We start from the raw sequence: 25,040 nt of genomic DNA, 5'->3' as shown, positions 1-25,040 counted from the left end.
TTCTCTTGGGTCTAATGAGAATATTAACACCCAAGAAAACTATAAAAATAGAACATTGGAGAATTATTAAAATCCTTAGGAAGAAGTAGATTGGAACATCACAAAGGTCTAAGAAAAATTTAAAGTTATTAATAAAACTTTAAACCATTATATTTGTAGTGTTTCTGTTTCAAGTTTTCAAAGCCAAATTAAACTTCTAACCAAAGTTTAAACTGCAAACAAATTTGGAAACAAGATCTAAATGCCCAGGAAAAACTCATTTCCAAAATGCTGCTCAAGTTTAACAAAGTATGCGTTAAACAAAGTTTGAAATAGTAGACAGCTCCCTCCATGCACCAAAGCGTCAGAGAATCTCTCCTCAGTTCAGCAGAGCCAAGCAGCTGTCGTTCTCCGCGGAGGGCTATGGGCTCTTTTCCAGTTCCCTACACCACCACCTCTTCCATTTCCCAGCTGACCAGCTTCACTCCTATTACCATCTGCTGCCTTCCAAAGGCTCCGGAGTTAGTGGCCATACATTAAAGGCGGCCCTGAACAGGTTCAACCAGGCCCATTTCAGACTTACCCAACGTACTGAGAGGCATTCCTTCCTCTCAGGTGGCATGCAAAGAATCTGGTGGCAATGTAGGAAGAGCTTGAATTAAAACAACAGGTACTGGGGCCGGCCACGTGGCCAACTGGTTAAGTTCATGCACTCCGCTTCAGCGGCCCAGGGCTTTGCCAGTTCGGATTCTGGGTGCAGACCTAGCACCACTCATCAGGCCACGCTGAGGTGGCGTCCCACATAGCTCAACTAGAAGGACTTACAACTAGAATATACAACTATGTACTGAGGGGCTTTGGGGAAAAGAAGAAAAAAGTGGAAGATTGGCAACAGATGTTAGTTCAGGGCCAATCTTTAAAAAAAAAAAAATCCATCATAGTGATCCTGCAAGATCAAGTCTTTTTTTTTTTTTCACTTTACAGATGAGAAAACTGGAGCTGAGAGCCACTTGCTCAGTTTCAAATCTAAACCCACAACTGACTTGGAGCTGAGATTCCAACACCACAGCCCATATTGTTTGCATGATGCTACACAGCCTCAAGAATGAGCAAGCCTCTGCTGCTAAAATCAGAAGGGTTTTGGAAGCCCCAGTACAGCAATACCGAGACCCCAGAGGAGAAAGTCCAAGATTACATGGCCAGGTTTCAGAAGTCACACATGTTAATTCCCGGGGTCCTCTACCCTCGGCTTGCCTTTTTAAGGTTTTAGGGTCCTCTCACTAATTGTTCTTCATGACTGAAGTATTAGCACAGATCTAGATATTTATCATCCATGGCTACCAAAACCATTTGGTGCAAGGCTGATGAGGGAATTTATAATGGATGGAAAAGACTGACATCACCAGAACCTACTGGTCAAGCTTAGTATCACCAAAAGTAAGGCAACCTGACATCACGTACCTCCTGATAAGATCTAACAGGAAGTACAGAGCACCCCCTATGATGTATCTTGCCTAAGAAAAGAAAAAGACCAAAACATAATCAAGTTTCTAGATCTAAATACCACTTTACAGAACCTCTGGGGGATAAAACCATGCGAAACAATACTACTAGGATACAATCAGCCAAATAAAGGTCAATGGGAATTCTTCAATTTTTTTTCCAATATAGACAGGGAACTGTTACAGATTTGAGACATAAGAGACACTACCAAATGCAATGTATACAGAGTATTTGGATCCTGATCCAAACAAACGAATTAGAAAAATATTCTTGCATCCACTGAAGAAAACTAAACAGAAGACTGAGTTTTTCATGCTACAAAAGAATTATTAAGCTGGTCAAATGTTAACAGTCCGGTTGTTTTACAAACATTCATGGGTGAAATTATACGATGGTTGAGATTTGCTTTAAAATAGTCTAACAAAAAAAAGGGTAGGGGAGAGCAGGAAGTTGATGGTTGCTGAAGTTGAGTAATAGATGCAACACAATTTGTACTATTATTGCCTCTACTCCAAGATTTTTTAATTTTTTTAAAAGATTTTATTTCTTTTTTCTCCCAAAGCCCCCCAGTACAAAGTTGTGTATTTTTACTTGTAGGTCCTTCTGGTTGTAGCATGTGGGATGCCGCCTAAGCGTGGCTTGATGAGCAGTGCCATGTCCGCGCGCAGGATCCCAACCAGTGAAGCCCTGGGCCGCCAAAGTAGAGCGTGCACACTTAACCACTCGGCCACGGGGCTGGCCCCCCAAGATTTTCCATAGTGAAAAAATGTTTTTAAAAGTTAAACTGAAATCAAATGGAAAATCATGTTTCTTCCATACATGACCACTTATCATCTTAGTAATATTCCAATTCCAAGGCAGTTTTTAGTTGACTTCATTCAGAAACCTAGCTAGTGAAGAAAAAGTTGATGTAAACTTGGCAGCTAGAGTAACTGTGATCTAATCCCGAAAACTGGCAGGAAAATCACTAGAGTGAACAGACCCTTTTCCTCCTACAACAGAGAACCAGCAAAGCTTTCAAAGTAGACACCAAGTTCTTACTTTTGCTCTCAGGTGTACTATTTAAAAATCAGAACAAAAATCTTGCCTCTGAATTTTTCAAAAAAAGGGTCTGTGACTCAAGCTCTGACCTCTGCCATTACCTGTTCAGGATCACTGTGTGGAAACTATCACCCAAAACATTAGTGGACAAGAAAATGGTCACAGTGTAGAGACAAATGTCACCTCATCTGTGCCAGCCAGACCATATCATTTGCACAAATATGTGTTTCTGACTTTTCCAAATTAAAAACACCACTGGAAGCACTGAATGAAAAGCCCATCCCTTTAAGCAGGTTTATGCCTAAATGAGCCAGAAATCTGACCTTGAACCATTCATCCAGGTCTAATCAATTCCTGATTAGAAGGCTCCTATCAGCTCCAATGATCATATAGGGCTACCTCATAAAATGCTACATGTATCAGCCAAGTATCAAGTACCAAGAAACATCCTGAGTTCATGTGTCTAAAGCATGAAACTCTGTGGCCTGATCCAGGAAGTATAAATGTAGTAGGTGGAATGACTGGAGTTCCTCATTCTCCTTTGGGGAACCGCTCCCCCGTCCCACCACACACACATCCGCTTTAAGTGGAAGCCCCACTGTGATAACACCTTGCTCCCGTGACTATCATTACTGGGGGCACAAGGGGGCAAGCTGAATGCAAGTAAGAATATTTAAACTGAACCTAAGGAAAGAGATTGGTTACTCTGTGAAGGCAAGGCCATGAGATGGGATGATCAGAAGAGCAGATAGCCATGCTTATGAAAGAAATTCAACTCAATAAACTGGAAAAATTCTTACTAAGTCACTGAATTAACTACCTCTTTCTAGGCTACCAAATTATTTCTGCCTAAGCTTGGTCACTTGGCAATGTTCTGCTGGGGAGACAAGAGTAGTGAGGTTTTAGGCCCTGCTTTGTGGGTCATACTGCAAAGTATCTTCAATCCAGTGCTGAAAACTGAGAACCACAACAGCAGGGAGAAAAAAGACTGGAAAATATCAGGACTAAAATGCACCGACACTACTCAACGAAACTGCCTTGGTCTCCTCAGGCCTACTTAGGAAGTATGCTTCACAAGTGAAAGAGTAGAAATGGAGGTGCAAAAAAGACCAAGTTTGTTATTTTTAAGAAACCACTACCACCATCCTTGCCATCAGATACATATCAGCTATCTTAGGAGACAGGTTCAATACTACAGCTTGCTATCAAAACATTTACTGAAAGATTAAAAGTAGCAGTTAAAGTTCCTTGTCAAGGTTTGTAGTGGGGTTGAAAAAGGTTAGATGTGAAGCAGTTATGTTTAATGAATGCTTTCACTTCTAAGGAAAGCAAAAAAGGATAATTAAACTTAAACCACTATAATTAAAAGGATAAACACTGGACTGAGCTGTTCTCAAATTCCAACTGCACCAGTCAGGCGGAAACCTTACTTATCCCAATAGTTTTCAATCCAGTGGCCCCTAGAATCACCTGGAGGCTTATAAAATACTGATGCTCAGGACCCACTCTGACAAATTCAATGCAAAGGTCTGCATCTCTAATTCTACCAAAGATGTTACTAACTCCTACTCCATTGAGACTGTTAGGATTTATGCAGTTATATGCTTTACATAGCAAGCATCTAAGGGTCACAACAGTAGCCCAACACTTACGTTAGTTACAGCAAATGGAATGCCTAATGCTCATTATTACATATCATAGTCTGTTGCAAAAATAATGTGCTCAAAATCTCCTATAGAATTTACGATTTTTACCAGTTTTTAAATCATGGAGGTTTCACTTCGACTATCACAACAAATATGAATATTATATACACTAACACAAACACATCCAAAACAGGGAGTAGGAAGAGACAGATGGTAAAAGTAGCTCTAAAAACTTCTTTGACATCCCCCAAATCTCAAGGCTTTACTTCTGGCATTTTAAGTAGACAAAGTTATAAATGCACTTGTACCAGACAGCATAGTCTAAATGTTTTCTGGAAAAGACCCAACCATCCCAAAACCCTATGCTACTGATCTAAGGCAAATATGCAGTTTTTTTGCACATTGCAGTGCAATGCTGCACTGGACTCCTGAAAACACAACACAATGCGCACAGGTACCCACATGTAAACAATGCGTCACTAAGTTAATTCCATCACTGTGACCTTTCATTGCAATACAGCCTATTGGGTCTGTGGGGAGGAGGGGAATTATTGACCTACCTATTGTAGGGAAAAGGAGGAACTTCTTAGTTCTTTTTAAAGTGCCAAAGCAAAAATGCACAGACCAAATGATCATTTTAAAAGACTGCTTTGCTAGGGCTGGCCCCGTGGCCGAGTGGTTAAGTTCGCGCACTCCGCTGCAGGCGGCCCAGTGTTTTGTCGGTTCGAATCCTGGGTGCGGACATGGCACTGCTCGTCAGACCACGCTGAGGCAGCGTCCCACATGCCACAACTAGAGGAACTCACAACGAAGAATACACAACTATGTACTGGGGGGCTTTGGGGAGAAAAAGGAAAAAATAAAATCTTTAAAAAAAAAAAAAAGACTGCTTTGCTAAATAAGCAAAAAATGCAGACTCCATGGTAGGTCATAGCTAAAAAACCTTAACAGTGTAGCTTTCTTTGCTATGCACATCTAAATTACATGGAATTCTCAATCGGAATATGGTATTAAATAAGCTTTCCACCTCCAATTAGGTGGACAACTTCCTTTCCCGGAGAAAATGTCTCATACTCTGCCATGATTAGAAAACCGAGTGTCTGACCTCCTGACCCTAGAATTGCCACATGCTAAGAGCATGTCCCATGAATAATTTAGCATATAAAAAAATCAAAATAACTCCATTGCAATAGCTATAATCTTCTCAGACAAAATCTTTCAAGGCACTATATACCATAAACGTTCACTTTGGAAATTTTTTCCCCACAACCTCAACATGTGACCATTTCTATTAAGAAAACCAACTTTTCCTTACGTAGCTTTTTTAGCCACATATTTTTATTCAATATTTATAAAGAACCTCAAAACCATGGAAGTGCACTATATCACTCTCAGTATAACTTGATTTTCCTGAACCAGTGGGGTTCAGCAAAATTCTACATTCCCATCAATTGTGTAAGAATTTTATAAACTCAAAGCAACATGTGCATAAGGGGTATATAAAAGGATACTGAGGACCAAGAGATGACTAGGTTTTCAAGGAAATGGTTATCACTACAATGAAAAAAATGACTGCCTTAAATGATCAAGTCCTGTATCAACAGTAAAAGTGATGTAACGCAACTTTACACTTTTCTTTTTGGTGAGGAAGTTTGGCCCTGACCTAACATCCGTTGCCAATCTTCCTTTTTTTCTCCTCCCCAAAGCCCCAATACATAGTTGTATACCCTACATGTAAGTCCTCCTAGTTCTTCTATGTGGGATGCCGCCATAGGACAGCCTGATGAGTGATGTGTAGGTCCACGCCCAAGATCTGAACCAGCGAATCCCGGGCTGCTGAAGTGGAGCACGCAAACTTAACCGCTCGGCCACAGGGCCGGCCCCACATTACACGCTTTTAAAACATTCTTGCCAAAACAAGTTCAAGATGAACCTAATAATCAGGCCTCTAGGCCAGGAAATACAGGGGATATAAACAAGCTAAATGACACCATGAAGGAAAAAAAATCAGTAAATATAAGACATTCAAGAAAACTGCTCTGGTCTAAAAAATCAAGGTTATGAGGGAAAAAAAGTAGGGAACCATTAGATTAAGAGACTAAAGAAACTTATTAACCAAATACCAATTTATAAACGCCAACTGGATCCTGGTTTGGAAAAACTGGCTTAGACTTTTTTGATACAAGTGGGGCTATCTGAATATTGTTACGTATCAGATGGTACTAGGGAAACATTAAATATTTTTCCTCCCTGAGGAAGATTATAACATCCACTGCCAATCCTCCTCTTTTTGCTGAGGAAGATTGGCCCTGAGCTAACATTTCTGCCCATCTTCCCCTACATTATATGTGGGACGCCTGCCATAGCATGGCTTGGTAAGCAGTGGTAGGTCCTTGCCAGGGATCCGAAGCGGCGAGGCCTGAGCTGCCGAAGCAGTGCACGCAAACACAACTGCTGTGCCACCAAGCAGGCCCCTTAAGTTTCCTAAGTATGATAAGGGTATTGTGATCATGAGAGAGAACATCCTAATTCTTATGAGATGCATGCCAAAACATTCAGGGGTGAAGTGTCACATCTACAACTTACTTTCAAATGGCTCAGCAACAAATGTTTGCTGTCAAAATCTAGGAGTATACCTAAGTGTTCACTGTACTGGTTATTCTTTTTAACTGTTCTTGATGAAATTCTTCAAAATATGTTTGTAGGTAAGAGCTGCATGTGAACCACTCATTTAAGTCATTGATGAAGAAGCTTCAAGACGTTGAGAAAGCTATTCTAGAAAGTAGGCAAAAAGGAAGTAAAACTCAACAGAGATGCAAAAGCAAGATGAAGTTTTATCCGTTAGACGATGCAAAATTCATGTAGTACCTCCACTTATCTTCCCTTCATCCCCTCAAGCCACGTTACTAACAGGAGAAACCTTTGACCTTTTATCTATCTTGCTGGATGGGAATCTCAGCATATACTGGAGAAACACAAGGGACTGGTCTCTTCCTAGGCCCTATGTCCTGGAGGAAGAATTCACTTCAAGTTAAGAATCAGGCTTCTTACCCAAAAGTGAAAGCTGCTAAGCCCCAAGCAAACCTCACTTCTAACAAAACCAATCACCTATCAATGGAACTTTACTATCTGAAAACTTTTTAAAAAGTTGCCTTAAAAACAGGTCATACAAGGCATTAATTCTTACATGAACTGCTCATTGGCAGTAGTTTGATTTCCCTGTAAAAAACACACTTTCATGTTGCACTTGCTCAGAGTCATCAAGGACAACAAAATAAACACTATCTTATCAAAGAACATTTTGTGGTCTGCTGTGAATAAGTCCCTAATTATGTACTCAAAGAGTCTCCCAGCAAAGGGTGCTAGGTACTACAAACGCAGCACAAAAATTGGCTGTGTGTGTGAAGGGGCCGGCCCCACGGCATAGTGGTTAAGTTTGGCACGCCCAACTTCAGCGGCCAGGGTTTGGTTCCCGCACGTGGACCTACACCACTCAGCAGCAGCCATGCTGGGCCAGCGACCCAAATACAAAATAGCGGAAGACTGGCACTGACATTAGCTCAGGGCAAATATCCCTCAAGCAAAAAGGGCAAGATTGGCAACAGATGTTAGCTCAGGGTGAATCTTCCTCAGCAAAAAAAGACTGTGAAGTAAAGTAGTTCTAAATATCTCATTTGCTATATTTTGTTTTAGTGCTTGAGGCTGGAAACCTTGGGGGGGGAACATCCCATGTGCACCACCCCTACAACCCCGAACTTAATTAATTTAGCAGTGATGCCTTTAATTAACACTGAGGCATACCATTTGCTCAGAAAAAATTTCAAATGAAAAAAGAAAGTTTGTAAGCTTATATTCATAAGGAAATGAACCTATGTCATGACTTCACTTTCTTGCCTGCTTTGGACAAAACTGGAACTGACACAGCACAGCTGAGACACCAACATTTTAACACTGCAGTGATGTACCGTAACAAACTGACCAGACTACATTTACGATGAAAAATCCACAATATATCCAAGGTGAAAAATCACAGTGCAGTAGGGGGACACTAAGTCAGGAAAGCACATGTCACTAACTGTATTTAGTCCAGTGGGGAGACAAAAAAGTACAGAGGGCACAGGGTAGGAAGGATGTTTAAGGTTCTAGGCTCTGGGTTAAGCTTCTAGTAACTCATCTATAAAGTGAGTTTATTCAACTAAATGATTTCTAACTTCTTTCTCAACTTCAGACCTGATGCTAGGAGAAAAAACAAGGAATCCAACATTTCAGATCCTTGTGAAGCCCAGGAAATGTTAAAACATAGCAATAGTATTAAAACTGTGCAGAATGAACACAGGAGGGCACCATTATAATGGATTAGAAAGAAAATTAAATTTCTCTATCACTGCAAAACAACTGACACCAAAATATCTAAAGCCTATGCTTCCTTATAACAGCTGTTTTTCATTACTGAGGACATGACTGAGTCAGTACAAAGAGACAAGTCCAAACCGTCGGCTTTCAGTCCTCCACATTCCCCTCTTTAATATGGCATTTTGCACTATATACATTAATGAAAATTTGAAACAAACAAAAAGAACTTTAGTCAAACTCCCCTTCCTCCTCCAGCTTTATTGGATAGTTTAAAATTACATTTCTATTTTCTAGGACTTCAGTTGCTTTTTCCATCTGACTTTTAAAAACTGATTACAGCAAATGAAACACAGTTGTCTAAGTGATATAGTATACAAAAATAACATCTTGATTTCTGTGAAAATGCATTTCTCTGCAATTCCTGAATAGCTCCAAATTACGCTAACTCTGAGCATAGATGTTTACTCTGGGTTTTAGATTTAGTCTTTGAAAAAATGTGTTCTAAACCTTTGCCATCACCATCTGTATATCCAGCATCAACGCTGTGATGAAGTTGTTCCTGTTTAGGCTTTTATCCCGATTTTTCTCACATAGCCATTAACACGCACATTTGTCTTTTTATTTTGTTTACTCCCACTCAACTGTATGTTCTATGTAGGGCCTGATACAGATGTTACTTGATGTTATTTAATAGCTACTGAGGTCAGACAATCCAAGGCCATCATTAAGCTAAAATTAAAGTTATTTATGGAAGCTCAAAGACACTTCCAGAATTGGTTTTACCTCCTACATGGGAACATATTCAAGAAACCCAGAACGGGCTTACTGGTCTGACTCAACTCTTCCCATTCATCAATCCCTATTCACCAGTGGCACGGAAAGGGGGTTCTTTAACAAAGCATTATACATAACACCTCTACCAAACTAAACATAAACTTTTTTTTTTGTAGTTAAATGCAGAAAGTCGATATTTTTCCACCCCTTTCCTCCTTTTACACGGCAAGTAAAGCTCACTGGCCTGGGAGTAGCCTCTATCTGCCAACCTTTGGCCAGTGAAGAGGATTCAGAGAAAATAATACAACCATCAATCAGAAAAAGGAGGGGCGACAAAGGAAAATAATTAAGCTGTAGCCTCAATCGTGCATTCCCGTGCAAGGTGCCCTGACTCGCCACAGCGGTAACAGTTGACTTCACTTGTCTTGCTGCAGTTGATGGCTACATGACCGGTTTCACCACACCTAAAAAGAAAAATTAATAGTTTTCACAATGGTGCTCAGAATATGTAAAACTGTACTAAAGCACTAGTCAGTGCAGAACAAAAAGTAATGACAAGTGAAGCAATACATTCTTGTTTTCAAGACATTAAGTCTTATTAACCCCTAAAATAACAGCAGGAAGGAAGAATTAGCTAACTAATTCAACTAGCTATTGTGCAGCCTAAACCATAAAATTAAAATACTCGCCGTAAGAGAGAAACACCAAACCGAAACACTAGCAAAGATGTCATATCCTCATACAAATTAATTCTTAAGATTTCACAGGTATGTATACACCAAAACTTAAATTTCACACTTTGAATATATTCATTTTATTCTATGTCACATTCACAGATAGGCAAAGATTTCTGGTTACACGACAAAAGATTTCTGTATATGAATTATACAGTTGTCTACAAAGTCTCAGAAAACTCCGAAGTATTGTAACATTACATTTTTATTTTTAAAACAATAAAAATTCTAAAGTTGTATAGGCTGTCCAGCTGCCATAAGCTATCACGGCAGAATACTAACTAATGTATAGACAGGCTGCTTGCTAGCTATGTATGCCTAAAATGTGTCTCACCTGGTCACAGCCAAATGTCACTGAATGTACTGATTTACAAGGTCCTTCCGTTTGTATAGTTAATTCATCTCAAAGAATCTCTGCAATGAGCTTTCCGCCAGCAACATTCTAACAACTTACCTATAGCATTTCACTTTGGTGCAGTCTTTTTGAATGTGCCCAAATTCTCCACAAGAATAGCACTTCTGCTCATCCGCATGGTCACAGTCACGAGCCAGATGGCCTGGTTTGCCACAGTTGTAGCAGCATTGCTCTCGCTCTCTCTTCGGCTCCTTGCAGTCCTTGGCAATGTGGCCACCTCTACCGCAGTTATAGCAGGCTTCAACAATAAGGAAAAGAAGCAGACCAAGACTATAAAACCTTTACAAAACGTTGCTGTTTTTAAACCATACAAAACCTCAAAGACAGAAAATCTTTTCCAATGCTATGTGCAGTAGCACATGCTCACCTCTCCAATTTCTAGAAGGGTATGAAAAGGAAGTGTTAAACACTTACCATCCTCCTGAAGATCACAATCCTTGGCAAGATGACCAGACTCACCACAGCGATAACAGATGTCTGGAAGAGATGAGGAAACAAACTGGAAACCTATTTTGGGCAGAAACAAAAGAATTTTGCTAATTAGACCAGTCTTGATACTAACGAATACTGAAGTACTTCAAAATTTTTTATTCGACAAAAATACCTCTATCCGAGGTAAAACCACCTCTGCCACGGCTTCTCATTCCACGACCACGGCCTCCGCCAGTAGGGCATTCCCGGGCCCAGTGGCCAGATCGTCCACACTTGAAGCACTCATTGCTGCTCATGGCTGCAGTCAGATCTTCAAAATATTAAAAATGAAAACGTTAAACCACTTAAAATTACTTTTAGCCTTTATTCTCCTCCCCTTACAGTGTATTTCTGGACATAGTTATTCGGGGGGCAGGGGGGAGCCAGTCTATACACTGGTGAGAAAAATAATCACAACTATATACTTAGGCATTATAATGCCTATTATGAAATATATTAAAAGTGAAAAACGTTGTAAAACATATTTTCATACAATTTTTGATCTTTAAAATACAGACATTAATTCAGTTATTGATGGGGTGATGGGATTTACAGAACATCCATCAGAAATAATTAGTAATACCTCATTTCAAGTCCAACTTAATGAACACACTTTCATGGTCATAAGCCAGTAAACTTTATTTTGGACAACTGGAAATCATTTACTAGTCATAAAATTGGAATAACCCAGACCCATGAAGCTGTAGTATAGTTTCTGAGAGTGAAGGGTAAGTGAAGAAAAATAATTTCTCTGTTACCTTGGCATCTAACACAGTGTGCCTAGTTATACTGTAGCACTTGCTTTCTGACCAGTCTCCAGAAGATACACTGTGTTAAAAATAATAGAAAAGCGACAAAGAGGTACACTACCCAAGTGCTAATGGCATCTAAAGCACTGGGACCATTTATTTACTTTTATTTTCCTCTTTTCCAATTTTTCTGTAATTTTACATTTAAAACAAGGCCACTTGGAATTTCATAATAGACTCCTTTATTGGAAATTGTGTCAAAATAAAAGCAAAGTTCCCACTAAAGCAAATGGCTTTTATACTTATGTAACAATCTAAAAATAAACAGGGGCTCTTCCTAGAATAGAAGAGAATGGAATGGAATAGAATGGAATGGAATGTTGCAGGACAAACTCCTAGTAAAGTGGCCTTTAAAAAAACTAGCTACTAAAAACAAGGTAACTTTTAAATTTCCACACTTCCATATCTAAAGATTTTTACCCTGAATTCCAGTTGTTAAGCAATGGTACACAAAGTTTTAAAAATACCTTCTCAAAGCCAAGCATAAGAACCATGACCTAGGCAAAACATATTGTTCCAATTGAGTAAGACTGGCTAGTGGAACTAGAAAACCAACCACAGCACCTAAACCCAAATGGCACGGCCTCCCTCCCTCCTCTCAGTAACGGGTTCATCTTTAAGCTGAAGAGAAATCTAGTGACTAAAAAGAACCCAATACTTACTTATTCCAACTCTCTGCAATCAGATTCAGGATAAATTTTCAGAAGAATCTTTCTATCAACTCTTGCCTTGCTACTTGCCATATAAACATTCCAAAAAAAAAAAAAAAGGGGGGGGTGGGGGGGAGAAGCCTGTGACACTTGTAGTGGTTTCAGAAGTATAATGCACATTTCCAGTCAGAAGAAATCAGCCATTGAGGATTAAAAATGCATTTCTGTAAAATGTGAGATTACATTTGCTTTCTTACACTGGTGTTAGCATTCTCAATCACACGAAATGCTGGTTTCCACCAGAGAAAACAGTCAGGATAAACAAATACAATCTGCATCTTCCTCTAGTTTACAGTCAGACCAATTTGAGCATATCTCACTATGGCTCTCGATGAGTTCTTTGCACAGAAAAGAGCACTTGCTTTTACAAGGTAATCCAAGCAATCTGACAAATCCTAAAATTTTATAATTTAATATTTAAACAAGATACTTATCTTTTAGAAAATATGACAATCCAATATTCAATATGTATTTCTAAAGCTAAAGAAATAATAGTTCTGGGCAATCTCCCCTCTGGACTGCTGCTTTAAAGGACCTTGTTTATTTCATAATAGTAAAGTGCAAAGGAAATATGTTATAATCAATCATCAAATGTTTATCAGCAGAATGAAGTCAGCATTTAAAATTTTAGGTTTACTTTCAGCATAGAAATACTAGTTCAAACAATTTAGCTACTCAAGAACTGATTAACCTATGTGTAGATTTTTCATGAACTATTTCTTTCCCCATTTTGTCTTACTTTTATTCATGGGACCCAGATCCAAAGTGAATAGAGGAAAAAGAAATGACAGGAAAAGTATTCCTGGAAAGACAACGATTAGCTAAAATAACACTTTAAGATTAAACATTAAGCTCTACTTTGTCCAACCCTAATTCCTAACTGAAAGTTGGTTAAAATGCAATCATTTCCATATGAACTGCAAATTATTTAGGAAAGCAGTCTCTCTCCATTTAGACTGCAATTAAACCAATCTGTAAAACAGATATGCACAGTTCAGTGGCAAAAGCAGAAGTTTATACACTGTAACTAGTTTTAGATGTTTGTTTTGCCATCAACAAATTTTAGTCTCACATAATTTTATTTACTAGAGTAAATTACTGTTAAAAAAAAAACCCACAATCTTAAAGGGAAAAGAAACATTAATTTTATTAACATCCGAAAGACTCATCATTAATAGGTCACGTGTTTTTAAAGATGTCTTCACAGTGGGCTTAGGTAATGCGTATGCAATCTGCCTTCTCCCTCTTTGGCCAAGTCTACATTTTCACTGAGTCCCTTGTGATAGATTTGCTCTTTAGTAACATTAAACCAACTGATTTCCACTATGTTTTAGAGGCATGCTACTTATCCTAGGAGGCAGGGCCCCATTCTAATATTCATATACAAATGTATTCTCTTTAGAGGATTTCATGTTATTCCTTAGGAAAACTAAAGGCAGTTAGGTAAGGCAGAGCTGAGAACTATGGCTCTGTGATTCTCACTGCCTATGACTGCTCTTGGCTGGAATTTTGCTGTACTGTCCTGCCTCCACCCTCTCCACCTGTCACAACCTCTTTCAACCTTCAAGAGCCAACTCAAATGCCAACTCTATAAAAGAATCTGACCACATCTCCCAGCCTGGAACTCTCCTTCCAGTTAAATAATAGACCCAGGGCACTTTGTTAATATGTCTGACGGCACTACCATAGTGCCTTTTAGCATATTCCTTGAGGGCAGAGACCAAGTTATTCACCTTTGAATCATCACAACACCCCATATAATTAAGCATTTAGCAGCAGTTATGTAACTCAGTATTTTAACTGCCCCTTTTTTGGCAGAGGGAGTGCTAAGAGTCATTTGCTGAATGAACTGAATTGCGTTTCTTGTATAGATCCAATTCAATCTAATCAAGTACTGACAACAAAACATTCTTGCTATCACAAGAGTTACTACACCAATTAATTTAAAGCAACAATGTATTTTCAATTATGTACTCATTAAGGATTGACTACAATCACTCTAAATTAGTATTTATTTCAGATTACCTAATAAAATTCCCACATGTAACTGGAAAAGTCACACTAAAAGTCAGCAACCAAGACAGGACTCTAACTTGGCAACCAGGCTCTTCCTACTACTCCAAGAATTCACAATCAACTAGATCTCTGTAATATTTTATGGAATGCTACAAAACTTTATACTAATTCAAGATAAAAGACAAAATACTGTGTTCTCGCTGTTGCCAGGCAGTAGGAGAGCATGTATTTTCTTCCTTTTGCTGCTAAAAATCACTGCTGCATCTACACTTACGCATCCTCACACAGTAAAAAGACTTGGGGACCATAGCTAAGGTTGGGTTAACCACTTAACCAACCACTTGACCCCTCTCCTGTCCTTATCTGGAAAAGGAAGACAATAAAACTGGTCTGTGATGAGAATTGTTACCAGGTGCCTGATGCTCAATTTAAAAAGCTCTAAGGGTTTATCTCTTTTGCTTACATAGTTATTCTTTCCTTTCTACTCTTCCCCTAATTAAGTTAGATTGCTTACAGGTAGGTTAGAAAGCATTCCCCTGTCTAGAGAGCAGGCTTAGAGTGGGGCTAAGTCTGCTTATACTCAAGTTGCCTAGCTCATAAAGTCTGCTTCATAAATGGAGTGGAGAAGGGGTAAGAAAAGAAAAATGGGTGAATTTCAAATTACTTCACATTTTCAACAGAGATCAGGTATCTGTTTCCATTTCAATTTTTCGGTATTGAATTTTCATGACACAAACCACATTCAAAGATGCAGTAGCAGCACAAGGCATGCCAGGCAGCAGGAGTACGGCAGTCTTAAAAAGATGGAAGGTTCACTGTGAAGGGCCATGTATGCTAAGCTAAGAGGCCTGACTATTAACAGATTTTGCACTCATGTAGGCTTTACCACTCAAATCCTGGAATTGGTACCAAAACTCAAATGGCTATATTAATTTGTCTTCAATAATGTCAGTAATTGTATCACATTTTTGATACCAAGTATAAAGCCAGTAAACTACTTAAATCTAAACAGTACATGGTCAAAACTAACAATAAGAGTGCCAATGAATAAAAGACCATAACTCTATAAATATTACATTTAAAATAAACAGCAACAGCAAGTTGGGGGTGGGGGATGACAAAGTATGATGGGAATCTAGCTTTATTGTTCTATATGGTTTTTTCCTAACACAGCTGTATATAATCACATTTGCTGTATCCCTAGCTATTTTCCCCAAGCTGAGGGTTATTCCTGACTCTTCTGCGTTGTTGACCTACTTGCCTTTAGACCACTGTGGAGCTTTTACCCCCCTCCCAATGCACTCACTGTTAAGCTCTAATAAGTGGGTTTAGTGTTCCAACAGTACTGAAACACTTCAGACTGTTGTAATAAAAATAAACTATAGATAGACCGGAAGGAAGCAAGTTACATTGTGCATTACCTGCACTGTGGCCAGAACAGTGAAAAAAAGAGTACAATACTGGGAGCAATTCTGGATTCTTATCCCGGTTCCTGCATTTACTGCATGACATTGGTTACCTACATCCATTTCTGCCTCCCCTGACCCCTAAAGGGTTTTAATTAACAACTAAATATCTACTATGAGCCAAGGGTTAAACAACGTATGATCTATACTCCTTACAACCTTGCAAGTTATGTATTCTTGTTTCCATTTTACTGATATGGAAACTGAAGATCTGAGACCAAGTGACTTACTCAAAGCCATATAGCTAGAAAGTTCCAGAGTGAAAATTTCAACAGTCTGGCTCTAAGTCCTCTGTAGAGAGGCTTTTGTTAGGGTTAAGTGATAAAGTGCGTGAAAATGCTATTATCAGAAGAGTATACCAATTCACCGCTTACTTCAAAAATTTACACAGGGTACTGTCACTAGATAGCAAATAATTATATAAAGCACACGTTAATTTGAATGCAAAAAGCGTTTGTTCTATAATTCTCTTTAATAAAAATAAAATTACAATTGATAACTTTCTAAAAAACCACAGCCATAAAAGAATTTATTCACAGTATACCATCTCATAGCTTTCCCGAATTTTAAGCCAAGATAGATTTTCTTAACCTTCTTTGAGGCAGAACTTAGGAGTGTCACCACAGACCCAGACTGGCCACCTGACGTCACTAGTTAATACCCTCATTTCTAATTATAAGCCACTCCAGGTGATCACGGTACTACCCTCTCCTCCTAACAGAATCCATCTACTTATAAAGTCGGTCGTCACAAGCTTTCATTTTATTATCCCACCAGTTTTTTGCAACATCAAAATGGTGCATACTTCACTGGAATCCCTCAATAGCATGCCCTTACTGCAGCAACATTTGCCACTGCCAGAACAGGAGTTCTATTAAGTGCGACAGTATGGAAAGAGGGTTCTCCACACAGCCAGCCAGGATGCCTTGGCATCAGTCTTCTGGCTCTCCACTTACTGTCAGGAGGCTAGGAAGAGGAAAGAAGCCAAAATCTTTTTTTAAAAAACCCTCTCACTCCTACAGCGAAAAAACCCAAAATCCCTCTTGTGGTTAAGTATGTAGCCAACAGACCAACCATTCCAATAAGTCAAATTGCAGTTCCATTGCTTTTGAGCACCAATTGGGTACCTTCCCATGTACATACCACATATTAAATTTTAAAAGAAAGGTAAAAAGGATCCAGTCAAAAAACCATATTACAAAACCCATTCATAATGCCTTAAAGAAAGATATGACTGCCTGTTCCAGATGTTCAAATGCCAGTGTCATAAACACCCTTTGGTCTTCCACTGATTTGACTCAAAATTATTTTACAGACTGCACATTTGTTTGAAATACATTACCTCTCTTGTTATTAATATGAAAACGAACGTGGACCTCTGGTTGCTAAGAAAAACTTACCCAAGTTTTCCAATGTGACGTATATAGATAAGTACACAAATGTATACTGCTGGCTTTTTTAGAAAAACTGTCACCAAGAGTTCCAATTTGGAAAAAAATTAAGTATTCAATACAGCCCTTGGGAATCTAATAAATTATTCCTTTTAGATTTCAGCACAGAGAGCTCCCTGTAGACAAGAATCAGGCTCAACAAGCTAAAAACAGTATGTACCTAAGTACGTGGCACTTTGTAGGTGTTTAAGCCATGATGAGAGCAATTTTTTTGAAGCATTTGAAAATAACTGCTGGGGGGGGGGGGAAACGCCTAAGAGGTAGGAACTTTGGCGCACACATCTTTTTAAAAGTCTCAAAACCTTACTTAAGCGTGCTTGAACAAGCGTAACAAAGTTGCTAATTTAATTAACTTAAGGTTAAGGCATTCACGCACAAGTTAATTGGTTCTGTTTTCTCTCCAAAATTGGGTCAAACAATAAAAGAGGAAAACTTATTTTTAAAAACTTGTAATTCGGGGGCAAGATGAGGCTATAAATGAGTCTCCCTTTACCTTAAAACAAACAAAAAACTGGTCTTGGCTTCTTTATTTACCCTTTCTGCGGACCCTTCAGAACAAAGCGTGAAACACACTATCTGAAATCACAGGTGATTACTAAGCAATGTTTTCCTTTTCTAAGACCCCCCCCAAGACCAGAGGTAGTCACTTCCTTGGGAAATGCCCTGTGGCTGACGCCATGCGGCTAACATGTGGCAACAAGCATAATCCTTACCCATAATAAAATCAATACCCAAATCCAAATATGGGCTATTATACCGTTCTAAAATAGGTTTTCACGTTTGGGAAATCTAGATGGAGGCTGGCGAATCGACTTTCCTGTCTCGTTTTTAGATTAAATTGCATTCGTTTAATTAACCCCAGAAATGATGCAAAGGCTACTGCTGCTGCTATGATTTTGGAAGTTTGACAAATTCATGTTTTCTTCTTATAATTGAGTTTTTAAAAGGCCCCTCCAACTCAGATAGCGTCGATTCACGGAAAGCTGGCTCTATCTGCCTCTTTCCGAATTACAGTGTGAGCCAAATAATTTAGCACTTGAATGACGATAAAAATTCAAGAAACGGGAAGCTATCAAGTATGAAAGTATGAATTCCAAAGACTCTCAGGCCTTGCAGCAGTGTGTCCCACCATCCTAAACACAAGTGCTTCTTCAAGGACCGTTTTCTAAGCCCACCAGAACCCTTGGCACATGGCCCGCCAGGCCCACTACCCCAGCACATGGCCCGTAGAAGGACCCAACCCCATCCCCCACTGCATCCACACCAGGGGCCTTTCCCCACCACCCGGCCTCCTTCCAGTAAGTTCCCGCCAAATCGACCCTCCGTCCAGCACTCCGCGACCCTCAAGTCTCAGGGCCTCAGTCCCAAGGGCGCACGGGCCCGGGCCTCATTTGCTGTCAGGCTGCGGCCTGGGGTGCGGCCTTGGCCCCGGGAGAGGCCCGGACGCGCGGCGGCCCAGCTTCCCACGATGAAAGGAAGGGCAGAGGGGTCTCCCGACTGCTGGGGGCCGGAAACCCGGGCCCGAGGCGGCGGTGGCAGCCGAGTTTCCCGCCTGACGCAGCAGCAAAGCAGGCCAAAGTGCGGCCGCCATCGCCGCCTCACCGCTCCCTACCCTCTCCGTCCGCCCCGGGCCAGGTCCCGCGCCGCGGCTCCCCCAGCCTCCACCCCGGCCCCTACTCCGGGTCCTCACCTTCGGCGTCTGAGCAGACCCGCAGCGGCGGAGACTCTGTCGCAGGCCCGAGGAAGACCGCTCACAAGGTAGCGGCTGTTTATTTTCAGGGTCCTTGCCTGCGCCACACGCGGGTCTGCACACGGCCCCACACACGCCGCTGCGCACGGCTCTCCTCCGCCTCGCCCACGCGGCCAATCAGCGCGCTGGGCTCGGGCGTCCAATCAGAGTCGGAGGGCCGCCCAGACCGAGCGCGGAGCGGAGTGGGCTGGGCCTCTTCTTCCGCGCGCCGCGGCCTGTCCCGTCGTGCCCCGCGCGAGGCCTTTCCCGCTCGTAGGCTCAGCTCCCGGGCGCGCTCCGGCGCCTCTTGCTTCTTCCCGGCTCCGCGCGGCCGGGGGCAATTTGGGCTTCCTGGCCCCGGAGGTTTCTCCCAACACCGAGCGAGGAGGGGTGCCAGGGGACGGGTCTCAGGGAAGTGGCTGTGGTTAGCGTGGGACCGGGAAGACTCCTCCGCCTTCTCGGGCTCCGAAGACAGCATGTGCCCGTAGGCCTTGGCTCGGACGCGCGGAGCCAGGCCCCATTGCCCGATACCCACGTCCCGGTTTGGGGAGAAGTCGTGGCCGCCGAGTCGCGGCAGGGACCGTGGCCGTAGGCCGCCGGCTCTGACATTGGTTTTGGGTTTTGTGTGAGCTGGAGGAGAGCCCGGAAGGCCTTGCTGCTTTCACCTCCGGGACTGGGAGACCGCCCTCAAAACGGGAACGCGGGCTGAGGGACGGGGGCCGGCTCCGGGCGGCGTGAGGACGGGCCAGGATGGCACTGAAACTGCGCCTCACAGCACACCTTGTGACCTGTTGAGTGCGCTGGAGTGACGTCCCAGCGACCCGAGGGCTGAGGGAATGCCAGGAGAGCCCTCGGGCCTGAGCTCGTGCATTCAGGCATGGCCCTTGGTTTAAATTTGGTGTTTTCTCCAAAAGGTTGCGTGGTCATAGATACTCTGTCAGGATGAAACCAATTTAAATTGTTCAATATGAACTAAAATTTCTGAAAATTTTATGTACCATTTTGGAACGACTTTTATTGGAAACATGAAAAAAGAATGGAAGTCTCCAGTTTTTCCAGTTCTAAAAGGCCCTGAAATTACTAAAATCTCATACTAAGTTTAATATGTTCTTTGAGGTTAGCATGCAGCCCATGGCTGGTGTATCGAGGAATGTACTTTCCATTCCTTTAATGACTATTCTGAAATTAAGTGCACAGATCTATTAAGACGTTAAAACTGGAACGCACAGGCCCTGTTTGTAGCATTAGTTCGGCTGGTAGCTGTGCGGACTCGAGCTATCGTTTTGCTCCCAGTTTGCTCTCGTTGAATCCTCCGAGTCCCGAGGCTGTACGACTTTTGAAATCGTGTTTGTGAGGAGGCGGGATAGCGGAGGGTTTAAGAGCGCAGGTGCTGAGAATCAGGCGTTCAACTTGGGTTCACATCAGTAGTGCTTAATCACTGTAATGCATTTAGCAGATTGTGCTCAACACAGTGCTTAATAAAAGGTAGCAGTTATCAAAGAGTGAATGTACTATTTCAAGGACCAATTTTTCTTTAACTTTTTTCAACCAAGACAATTTTAAAGTAAACATATTTTTAAATTCAGTATGAAAAGGCACCATTTCCAATAAGATTGCACTGCGTAACAGTTTATGTATTGAGTTTTAACACCAGAGTTACCAATAGTAAAATGGTATTTTGTATTTATAGTTTTATTGCCAAGAAGCTTATGCAGCTTTATAGGCTTCCCCTCCCTAACTGATTAATTTTTATAGTATCTTGAGGTAAGCAGTAGTGTGGTAATCGCAGGCACTTTAGTGATTTCCTAAGCCCTAACAGTGAGTCAGTATAATGTAAGAGGCTGTGTAGGAAGTCCACCCTTGGTATATCCACGCCATATTAGGAGGACAGGTTAAAATTATAAGTTCATATTTCCTGACTTGATTTTTATTTGCCATTCCAACCACAGTGCTGCACAAAATGTTTGCTATTCATTATAGATCCAGGGACAGAATGTTCCTAATATTAAAAAAGAGAGAGAGAGAGTGGGTGTGAATTAGAGACACTGGACGTAATGTTTTTCTATAGGTTTTAAAAGACGTAAGTGGAAGGAATGGAAACAATGTAGTCTTTGCTGCTTGGCTCTGGGAGTAGTGACAGCTAATGGCTCCTCTCTACCTGGCATCCAGCTTTCTGTAATGACAATTATTAATAGAACCAGACTGATAATGAGGCATTATGACTGTCTCCAGAGAAAGTCTATACTGGAATATAACTACAGTAGCTTGTGTTGTCTGGATATCCCCTTGGGTACACCTGTTTCATTAGAGATGTTTGAAGATAAAGGAAAAAGCCAACCCACTCGAAAGATAAACTGCCAGCCATATCTGAAGAAAGAGGCTCCTATTACATTTCCCTCCCGTAGAAAAGTGTTTTCTCCCCCACCTTCGGTCTAGTGTTCAGTCTTACCCAGGTGTTGTGCTCAGCATTGCAGGAGTTACAAAGGTGACTAGTTAAGACGTAGACCTTGTCCTTGAAGATCTTACAGGACGAAAAGGGCCATAAGAAAGTATTAAGTGTCCTGAGAGAAGACCAGGTAAAATGCTGTGATTCAGCATGATTCAGGATTCTTTAAAATGAGTACCAGTTGAGCAATACCTGCCAACTCTTAATTTCCCCTAAAATGCCCAACTGCATAGTACATGCCTTAACTTCTGCTGTTAAATGGAGAGGATATCGCATATATCTGTCTAAACCCTTCCGTGTGTTGTTTTCTCTGCCAGCAGGGAGATAGTCTCTGACTTTACTTAGAAAGTATACAACTAAAGGAGAATCAATTGCTTCCACGCTCCCCTCCTCTTCTGAAGCAGAAACATGGTTTACTAAGTTAAATCCTGAAATAGGGATCAGTTATACCGATAACAGCTATTAGTTAATATATATAAAATTCTTTTAACAATGCCTGGCATAGAGTAATTACTACTAAAGTGTTATCCATTATTATCATTATTGTTATTTATTGAGTGCTTTTCACAAAACCCCTATAGGTTTATTATCCCAACAAGAAATCGGGTCCAGATGCTTAGGCAGCCCAGGTGCTTAAACACAAGGCTTCCTGCCTCCCAGTAGTTATTGAAACCCAATCCTACAATTTCCTATTGGCCCATTAAAGTGAAATGAATGCTAATTCGTGATAAGGAAAATATGAAACACTGACTAATAGTTTAGTGAGCATTCCATTCTTCCTCCTCTGTGACCTCAAATTGAAACTGTCTATACTTCCGCAAACTAACTGGTAAGAGAAACTTTATTTGCAAATAGTTTTGAAAGTTTCGAAGTAAAACCACCCATTCTTTTTTTCCTTAAAAGAGAAGTAGATGCATTCATTTAAAAAAGAAAAGTAATTTTGAATCAAGCATCTACATTAAACTTTGAAATAGGTAGTGTGTAGCAAAATAATGGTGTGTGTAAATTGTTTCCAAATAGTATTTTACAAGATGTCTTAAATTGTTCTTTGAGAGAGCATTATAAAGTGTAAAATTTGATCATGTAGCTCCCCTAATCTACAAAAATAATGTAATTGATTGTTAAAGTTGAAAAAGAACTACTATGTAATTGGGTGATTTAGAGTCTAAAATCTAGAAGAATATTTAGTCTAATCTCAGAGTATTTCATCTAATCCCCTCATTTGAAATGAGTAAAGAAGACCTATAGAGTTGCACAGAGTTCCTACAAGTCCCAAAAACAACTGATGTTTTTAACACAAACTAAACCAGGGTGCCACCCATACCTCAGAAGGTGCTTGTGACCTGATTGATCCAATTAATTGGTGGTAAGAAAAGGAGAGCCCAAATCTAATACTGTGCATTTGTTGCATGTATCTTCAGCCTTTTTCTTTGGAAATTAACACAAATGGCCATCCTAGTTTATAAATTACTTAGGAGTTCGGCAAGGATGAATCAATAATCAATTTCTCAATCTTAAGAAACATTCTCAGACTTCAATTTAAGTAACATTAACTTTAGACTCTAAATTTTTATACTAGGAAAATGTCTTTCAGTTATGAATTACAACTACAAAAGAGAACATTTGAATTTCTACGTGGCAAAAGAATGGCTTCCAAGCAATTAAAATATCGCAGACACAGCCAATGTTCCCTTTGACCTCCTCACCCAAGTCCCGCTTCTTTCTCATCCTCCCAATATCATAAAAATGGTGTATATCCTTCTGGTCTATTTTTTATAATGCATACATATATATTATAAAATTACTATATATACATATATACCTACATATGCATAATCTCAAACCATACATGAACAATTAAAAATTTTACATAAATGTACCATACCTATTTGCTTATTTGTTTATGTTCCCTAACAAGAACATAATCTCCACAGGCAAGGACTTTCTCTGTTTTCTGCTGTACTTCCAGGTCCTAGAACAACTCCTTATGCATGGTGGCACTCAAATATTTGCTGGATAAATATCAGTCTGTATCTTGCTTTCTATTTGTTTTTATTTATTTATTTATTTATTTTGAGGAAGATTAGTCCTGAGCTAACATCTGCTGCCAATCCTCCTCTTTTTGCCGAGGAAGACTCGCCCTGAGCCAGTCTGTGCCCATCTTCTTCTACTTTATATGTGGGACACCTGCTGCAGCATGGTTTGCCAAGCCGTGCCATGTCCACACCCAGGATCCAAACCAGTGAACTTAACTTCTGTGCCAGCAGGCCGGCCCCTGCATCTTGCTTTTTAAATTCAATATTGTTTCTGATACATATATAATATAATTATATATAATCTTATCTAGTTCATTATTTTTTACTTTTGTGTACTATACATAAATTTATATTTATCCATTACCCTATTGTAGGATATTTATGTTGCTTCCACTCTTTTGCTATTACAAACAATATTGTAATAAGCACCCTTTTATACAGGTCTCTTCAGGCACGTGTGGGAGAGTTTCTGTAGGGTATACAAACCCAGAAGGAAAATGGTTGGCCAATGAATGGTGTGTATTTTATATTTCACTTGTTGCCTGCCGTATTACCCTCAAAAGTTGCCATACCAAATTATACTCCCAGCAGCATGGATGAGGGCGCCATTGTTTCTCAAATCTTTACCAACATTTTATACTGTGAGATTATTTCATTTTTTGCCAATCTGATGGGTGAAACATGGTGTCTCGTTTTTTTCTTTTTATTGAGACAATTGTACATTCACATGTGGTTGAAAGAAAGAATACAGAGAGATCCCATGTACCTTTACCCAATTTCCCCGAATGGTAACATCTTGCAAAAGTACGGTACAATGTCACAACCAAGATATTGAAATTGATACAGCCCACGGGTTTTGTTCCTATTTCCCCAATTTTACTTGTACTCTGTGTATGTGTTTTGTTTAGTTCTATACAATTGTATCTTATGTATAGGTCTCTGTATCCACCTGTACACTCAAGGCAAAAAGCAGCTTCAGCACCACAAGATTCACGCCTGTTGCCCTTTTATAGCCACACCTGCTTTCCTCCTGCCTTCTCCCTCCTGCCTAATCCCTGTTCTCCATTTCCAAAATGTTGTCCTTTCAAAAATGTTATATAAATGGAATTTTGCAGTATGTAACTTTTGGGGATTGGCTTTTTTCACTCAGCATAATTCCCTGGAGAGTCATTCAAGTTGTTGCATGTATCAATAGCTTGTTCCTTATTGCTGGGTAGCATTCCATGGTACGGATGGACCACAGATTAACCAGCATCCATGGAAGGCCCCCTGTGCTGTTTCCAGTTGTTGACTAGTACAAATAAAGCTGCTGTGAACATTCATGTATAGATTTTTATGTGAACATAAATGTTCATTCAGTATCTCGTTTTTTCAATTAGCATTTCCCACATTACCAGTGAGGTTGAACATCTCTTCGTATATTTATTTGTAGGCTATTCAAGAATGTTTCCTCTTTTGAGA

General features: G+C 40.3%; 1 protein-coding gene across 4 annotated transcripts; it reads right to left on the bottom strand.

Moving 5' to 3' along the window:
* Positions 1-8,749: 8,749 nt before the first annotated feature.
* On the bottom strand, positions 8,750-19,259 carry CNBP (CCHC-type zinc finger nucleic acid binding protein). 4 transcript variants are annotated; one of them, XM_014853125.3, is made up of 5 exons: positions 19,059-19,259; positions 11,050-11,187; positions 10,860-10,952; positions 10,485-10,683; positions 8,750-9,760 (listed from the first exon to the last, which is right to left on the bottom strand). In XM_014853125.3, exons 2-5 carry the CDS (start codon positions 11,171-11,173, stop codon positions 9,643-9,645), a joined length of 534 nt encoding a protein of 177 aa, XP_014708611.1. In that variant the 5' UTR covers positions 11,174-11,187; positions 19,059-19,259; the 3' UTR covers positions 8,750-9,642. The 4 variants fall into 4 exon arrangements, with proteins under 4 accessions (XP_014708611.1, XP_070349191.1, XP_014708630.1 ...); XM_070493090.1 differs by having other exon boundaries at positions 10,485-10,688; positions 10,862-10,952; positions 19,059-19,237; XM_014853144.3 differs by having other exon boundaries at positions 11,071-11,187; positions 19,059-19,205.
* Positions 19,260-25,040: the final 5,781 nt, after the last annotated feature.

This window comes from Equus asinus, chromosome 21 (genome assembly GCF_041296235.1).
Source record: "Equus asinus isolate D_3611 breed Donkey chromosome 21, EquAss-T2T_v2, whole genome shotgun sequence".
Lineage (NCBI taxonomy): Eukaryota > Metazoa > Chordata > Mammalia > Perissodactyla > Equidae > Equus > Equus asinus.
The sequence above is the reverse complement of the archived record's forward strand: the minus strand, read 5'-3'. Positions and strand labels throughout refer to the sequence as shown.

Excerpts from the sequence above, each read along its gene's own strand:
- CNBP (XM_070493090.1), bottom strand. The coding sequence starts at position 11,173 with ATGAGCAGCAATGAGTGCTTCAAGTGTGGACGATCTGGCCACTGGGCC. Across the intron at positions 10,953-11,049 it reads TGGTTTTACCTCGGATAGAG|GTTTCCAGTTTGTTTCCTCA; the intron begins GTATTTTTGTCG and ends TGCCCAAAATAG. Across the intron at positions 10,689-10,861 it reads GATTGTGATCTTCAGGAGGA|TGAAGCCTGCTATAACTGCG; the intron begins TGGTAAGTGTTT and ends TTTCCTTATTGT.